Source organism: Azolla caroliniana, unplaced genomic scaffold, assembly GCF_043228905.1.
Source record: "Azolla caroliniana isolate FFs.n. ecotype wild unplaced genomic scaffold, voAzoCaro1.0.p SCAF_8, whole genome shotgun sequence".
Lineage (NCBI taxonomy): Eukaryota > Viridiplantae > Streptophyta > Polypodiopsida > Salviniales > Salviniaceae > Azolla > Azolla caroliniana.
The window spans coordinates 1408057-1415261 of record NW_028230443.1 but is presented as its reverse complement, the minus strand read 5'-3'; the positions used below and the strand labels follow the sequence as shown (position 1 = coordinate 1415261).

General features: G+C 39.1%; 1 protein-coding gene across 1 annotated transcript; it reads left to right on the top strand.

The window, feature by feature from the left end:
• The first annotated feature begins 1359 nt into the window (after positions 1-1359).
• On the top strand, positions 1360-3784 carry LOC147860693 (putative pectate lyase 2). Its single transcript, XM_087323431.1, has 4 exons — positions 1360-1562; positions 1816-2583; positions 3049-3184; positions 3280-3784. The coding sequence occupies exons 1-4, from the start codon at positions 1450-1452 to the stop codon at positions 3484-3486; spliced, it is 1224 nt and encodes a 407-aa protein (XP_087179557.1). The 5' UTR covers positions 1360-1449; the 3' UTR covers positions 3487-3784.
• The last annotated feature ends 3421 nt before the right edge of the window (positions 3785-7205 follow it).

Genomic DNA, 7205 nt, shown 5'->3' with positions numbered 1-7205 from the left:
AAATTAAACTCCTCATTAAAATTGATGTATTTATAGGTGTATGCATTTGGATGCATTGTCAAACATCATATTGCTTATATCGTACACCTCTCTAGAATTTTTGTGTTGCTTGCATAATTGAGAATTAAAATGGTTCATTGGCCATATATTTGTGCACAAATTACGGTAATTTGATGACTATAAGACATGGCACGACTATGGGACATTAAACATAGGAGACTCGACCGAGACATTAAACATAGGAATACCGGAGAAAAAGTAAAGATTATGAGAAAAACATAGGAGATGATACAATGTATGTAATGGAGTGTTTAGAATAAAGAAGGCGTGGTTCCAGTTTCGTTCAGAATTTAAAAAGAAAAGCATGATTCCAAGTGTTCTCTGCTACACTCAATCTTTCGTAAAACAAAGTAGCATATATATTCATGGGAGCTGACTCTCCTCTTGAATTGCGTGAGATTCAAAGAATTTTGGATTCACACTAGTGGGTGTAGGGCCCCTCGATGATGAATAAGTTAATAAATTCCATGTTTATAACCTCGATCTTTACGTGAAAGCGTAATGACTTGACCTCGATCTCGTGGAGGAGCAATATTAGCAAAATATTAATTAGGAGGAGACGGTGTGGTGTGGTCTAGTGTGGTGTGGTGGTGGTCGTTGCCGGCCCTCCCTCCCCCCCCCCCCTCGAGAGGGGTGTCTTAAAAACTTTGTCGAGAAAGGGCGACCATGATCCAAGTAACTTTGTCTTGTGGTGAGTGATGGATACTATAGATGGAGAGTATTATGTACTTTTCTCTCACCCCCCCTCCCTCAATCAACGCCACCCTTTAGTCTATTGGAGTGCACGATCTCAATTGAAAGTGAATTATATGGGGGTCAAATGCACATAACACATACACATACATATAATACATACACATGCACATAACTTATAACACATACACATAGACATAACTTATAAGTTATAACACATACACATAACTTATATCACATGCAGATACCTTATAAGTTATAACACACACACCCATACACATATGTACACATACACATAACTTGTAGCACATACACAGACACATACATGCACGTAAACATATGCATGCTCGTACTAGAATTTCAAGATAGTACATGAATAATGCACATACTCATGCAAGCAAATATAATCTCATAATGTATACACACATCTTTAGCAATGCTAGTAATATACATATATACCATACATACATACATACATACATACATACATTACATTCATTCATTCATTAATGCATGCATACATACACACATAGATTTTATAATTGATATGCATATGCATATATATATGGTTATATATAAGTAAGAGGTATGGATGAGCAATTCATGTATTAATCAGATTCAAAGCCTAACATTCTATCTTAATTTCCTCAGAGAGATTAAGGTGACCTGCATAGAAAGGCAAATTCCTTTTAACCAATGGCCAATCCTATGCAGGTCATCGATTCATCCATTGCATTACTCCTGATCCCCGTCCTAGTTATGATCATGGGATCACTAATCCCGTGCATCCATGCTCAAAATGCTAGCAGGTACACCCATTTCTTAGTCCCACTAGAGCAATCAGGTCAAGTAAATGTAGGGAATCATTTTCCATGAGAAAGCATGGAATTAAATGATTGCTTTAAATTCTTCTGTGCTTAGTAGCATGTGAATTTGATGATAGTGTATGGATGCTATAAAAATGTATATGTGTATGTATGATAATCATGTTGCCAATTAAAAGCATGAATTTCTGAATGTTTGTTTGTTTTTGTTTTTTTCCATATATATAATTTTCCCCAGGAATGTGAATGTGAATGGAGACCATCTCCTGTGGGATGAGCTGACACGAGGCGTGGCGGAGGCGGTGTCGACAACCGGCATGAACACGATCGATGCGTGCTGGCGTGGCAACGCGAATTGGGCTGCCAACCGGATGGCCCTCGCCAATTGCGGCATCGGGTTCGGTGGCGGCGCAACGGGCGGGAAAGGCGGCCAATACTACGTGGTCACCGACAATTCCGATGATGCCCAAAACCCGGCCCCCGGAACCCTCCGCTATGGCGTGATCCAGCTCCGGCCCCTTTGGATCTACTTCGCCAAGGACATGCGGATTGTCCTCAAGAATGAGCTCATCTTTACTAGTGACAAAACCATCGATGGCCGCGGCGCCAATGTCGAGATCGCCTACGGGCCTTGCCTCACCCTACAGTATGTCTCCAATGTCATCATCCATGGTATTAACATCCACCATTGTACCCCCGGCAAGGCCGGCCGCGTCCGGAGCTCCACTGCCCACATTGGCTACCGGAGAGGCTCTGATGGTGATGCCATCAGCATCTTCGGCTCCAACACGATATGGATCGACCACAACTCCTTGTCCTCATGCACCGATGGCCTCATCGATATCATCCGCGCCTCCACCGCCATCACCATATCCAACAACTACTTCAGCCACCATGACAAGGTCATGTTGTTGGGCCATAGTGACACCTACACGGCCGACAAGAAGATGAAAGTGTCCATCGCTTTCAACCACTTCGGTGCCGGTCTCGTCAAACGCATGCCCAGGTGATCTAAACTTTGTATATTAACCCCCCCAAGGTACACAATGGTAACCCCCTAGGTACACATTGTGGCCACAATGCTTGAAACATTATGAGGTAAGTGTGGTAAATGGGGCATAACTCAGTATTGGCCATATTTAGTTGACAATCACTTGTGTTTTCCCTATAGTGTTCATATACTAGTAGCACTTGGTCTATAAGGACTAAGTCCCTCCTATAGTGTTCACATACTAGAAGCACTACGTCTGTCTACATAGACTAAGTCCCTCGTTCCCACTTAGACTTGGTGCAATATTGCATATAAGAGTAGCCTAGGTCTAGGACCCACTCTAATTTTCCCATGGAGGGATTCCAATATGATATACGACTTCTAGTCATTAGATCATTATATGTTAACTGTCGTACTCATGAACAAGGATGTGTGGATTTTGAAGCTCTAACTATACTTTTAATGTTGGGGTTCTGGTAGATGCCGCTTTGGTGTTGTCCATATCGCCCATAATGACTACGACGGATGGCAGGAGTATGCAATTGGGGGTAGTCTCCATCCGACCATTATTAGTGCGGGCAATCGATTCGTGGCTCCTTCCACCAGAAATAAGGAGGTTAGATATTCTTATGGTTCAAATAACTCCAAGTATGTAGTTTTAAATATTCCCAATGATATTCATTGACAAATTATATGTGCAATCTTATAAAGGTGACCAAAAGAGAGCGTACAAAAAGATGGAAGTCATGGGTTTGGAAGTCAGTGGATGACACATTTGAGAATGGAGCTTTTTTCCGTCAATCTGGTCCGGCGAACGCCGACACGAGCCAATACGGCCTTGGTGTCTCAACCAAGTATGTCGCTTCCATGACTTCCTCCGCAGGGCCCTTATCATGCTCCACAAAGTCTTCGTGCTAAACTAATTATCGAGCTACTTAATTTGCAACCAAAGATCCATTAGTAATAGTATCCCTTCTCATACGTACACCTACTACATAACATCATATATTATTATTCACATTGTTATGCTATCACATGGCCCTCTACACCCTCCCTCTTGTATAGCATTCATAGAGGTGGTAAGAAGTGGTGCATATTGTGGTTTGGTCATGATGTATCATGTAGTGTTTTGCCTCCGGCTTTTTGTATATATACATATATATATATATATTTACATACCTAATAAACCAATAAAAACAATATTATACCGTCCTTTGCATCTAAGGCTTTATTTTGCAAATTTTTGGTAACTAGAACATGAAAATTTGGCATTTCCAAAACTTCTTTATCGAAATCTACATACTACATTTTGTGAAGTGTATAGAATAAAAAACGTTCGAAGTAATATAAACTAATGGCATGATCCGAACAACCAAATGTTTTGAATATTGGTTGAGAAAAATGGTTCCCATAAGTTCTCATGGCGGTGGGATGTTGATGTTGATGTCGATAAAGTGGTATGTTATTCTTTACTATTTGAAAGATTGCCTACAAAAGTGACCTCAAATATCTTAAGACTTAACAACGTACGTATGGAGATCTTCGCTTTAAAGGTAGGAGCCAAAAACAATAATAAATCAGAAAAGAAAGAAAGGGATATTTATTTATATAGAAGAAGTACAAGAGCACGTTGGAATGTGTTTGCCACAGACTAGTGTTGAACTAAAATGATTTTATGGCGATAGAACTTCCCAATTTAGATATTTCCTTATAAAGACTTGAATAATGGAACTCTTCTATAGAGTTACGACATCAACAATATTCATATGAGTTCCAAAGCATGAGAGTCTTTTGGACACCAAAATGTCCAGTGATACATGTGTCATGGCTCTACCAGAATATTCAACAATGAGAAGGGACATTAGGAACATATAAAAGGTTGTTTCAAAAGAGAAAACCATCTAGTCATTCGAAATACCTATAATCCACACTAGAAATCTTTGTTTCTTGATTCGTAGTTGTGTTAAATCATTGGGATTTTAAAAAGGGGAGATTGTAGAACTAACAAGACGGTTGGGGGAAGAGCACAGGATTATGTGGATTTGATGCCGAAGAGGATAACGCAAAAACTGAATACTTTTATTACTTGAATATATATATATAGTTACATCACTTAAAAGGTAACACTTTAATCATCTTGAGAATGTAAGATGACTTCGGTTACACTACTCATATGTGTGTATTGAGGGAGAACTTTGCATTGTTGCTCGATGGGGCAAAATCTCCTGCAATATGTTCCTTTTCCCGGTCTTATTCGCTTTGATCACAATTCTTCTCACTTTACACTCTTGCTTCCTAATGTTGTTGCCTACTTCTTCACATCACCCCTTAATTGATTTCGTCATTGATTCCGACCCCTTTGTATAGGCTACTAACTAGGAATCGACAACGAGCCGTTAAATCGATTTAGAGGCTCGGTTCGGTTCGGCTTGAGCCCTGCCAAACTGGCTCAAACCGGTTAGGTCATTTGAACTTTTTACTAGTGTTCGTTTAATAATTAGGTCAATTTTTACTAGAAGTTGGAAGACGAGAGACGAGAGTCGACACAGACATCAGAGAGAGAGGGGACAAAGGGAGATGGAGTGAAAGAAAGAGTTGGAGCCTGCACAATGCATCGAGATTACTGATTAGGGATGATAATTTCAAGAAGATAATGTTATGTAAAGGCGTCCCTCCTTGGGGAGTCGGCCGAAAAGTTGACTTAAGAGTCGGCTGAAAAGCCGAAAAGAGTCAGCTGACCGAATTTGGCCGAAATCGGTCGGAGAGCAAAAAGAATAGTCGGATTGCCGAAGAACCGAATTCGAACTAAGTCAAATAGGAGTTTAGACACACACACACACACACACACACACACATATGTCTTTGTTAAGTAATTAGGTAATTAACTAGGGTTAATTAGAGACTAATTATATGGTTACGTTAAGCAGCGAAAGATTAGTATGATATGCGGGTGAGAGTGTGTGAGAGGAAGAGAGAGAGAGAGGAAGTTACACTTGAACACAAAGATAAATGGGGGATGATTGAGTATATTGAAAAGTGTCATCAACATACAAAAATACCCACAATGAGGTATATATACAACCCATGTGCAAAGGTGCACATGTGTGGGTAGAACATAGGTACTTATGTGTAAGTCCTACATTAAATGTACTAAGGAGTGGAGGATCTAGAATATCATACTTAAGTACAAGGTCCTATTTAAAGGCTTAAGGTCAACACATTAACTAGATTCGATCTAGGTAACTACTAAGTTACATGTGTTGACTAACTAGATTAAACTAGTTGAGCTTGATATCTCAACAATCTTCTTATAACTCATGTAAAAACTATCTCTGAATGAATTGCATTGCTGATATAGAACCTGGGAATAAAACCGTAGGTACCGCTAATCCATGCACAGCTAACCATGTAATAGTGAAAATTGGATGAGTTTTATCTAGAGCCATTGGTGCCTCCTAAAATGGTTTAGTAAACGCATCAACCTGTTCCAACGAGTCGAAACAACCAGTTATTAAAGGAACTTCTTGTCGGTTCTCAATGAAATGACTTAGTATATATATACTAGCAGGCCTAGTAGTGGTTTGTATGTGGGATAACTCACTAGAAGTAAACAGTGGGATAAAGGGGGAAAAACATACATAACGTATGTGAGTAAGTGAGAGACATATATATGTGAGAACGACTGAGTATATACATAGTAGTGGTTGTTGGGCAAGAGAGAATACTCAGAAGCTAAGTGAGAGAAGAAAGAAGAGTGAAACAAAGAGAAATAGAAAGAAAGATAGAAAAGCTTTGGAAGCTTCAAAGGGGAATAGACATCTACGTGTTAGGGTTTGGAATGCTCATCAGAAATTGTGGTTTCAGAGAATTTAGATCAGGTCAAGGGCTTTCATTCTATGGTTGTATTTTGTGCTCTATTATAGTGGAAATCTTTGTTCCATGGTTTTTCCCTGAAATCAGGGTTTTCCACGTAAATCGTGTGCTCTTCTTCATTTTTCTGTTTGTGTCTAAGTTTAATATCGGAATTTGTCTAAGTGAAATTTTAACAGATAAATGCTTAGTAACGAGGATCAAAAGAAGATTAGAGATTACAGGTTTAGAATTATGAGGAAGATTAATTAATCATTATTTAAAACAAATATATGTATCTATGTACATGTGTGAAGTAGAGGGAAGTTGGGGCAAAATCTGAGGAATTTAAACCAGCCTAAAAAACAAATAAATATGTATATCGATTAATTAACTCATATTTGTTTAATTAATAATCTGACAGGACGTGAAGGGATGAGAAAAAAATAAAAAATAAAAAGAAAACAAAAAGAAGGAGAAAGAAGAGAAAAAGGAAACCGGCATTTAATGGAAGTTTGGGTCAAATTGGTTTAGGCTTAACCGGTTTAGGGATTGGTTTGGTTTGGTTTGGTCAAGGTTTGAGAATCCCCAAACCAGTTTAGGCATAGCTGGCTGGTTTGGCTCGGATAAGACCAAATTAGTTGAGCCTAAACCGATCCCTACTACTCACCACCCTCATTAGGGTGGTTGCAATCTTTAATCTCAACTTCTTTGGAAGTTTCTAGAAACTTCTTTCAATAATTATAAAAATGGCCATGTTGAATTTTAGGTTAATTGCTCCCCAAAAT

Excerpts from the sequence above, each read along its gene's own strand:
- LOC147860693 (XM_087323431.1), top strand. The coding sequence starts at position 1,450 with ATGGCCAATCCTATGCAGGTCATCGATTCATCCATTGCATTACTCCTG. Across the intron at positions 1,563-1,815 it reads CATGCTCAAAATGCTAGCAG|GAATGTGAATGTGAATGGAG; the intron begins GTACACCCATTT and ends AATTTTCCCCAG. Across the intron at positions 2,584-3,048 it reads CTCGTCAAACGCATGCCCAG|ATGCCGCTTTGGTGTTGTCC; the intron begins GTGATCTAAACT and ends GGGTTCTGGTAG.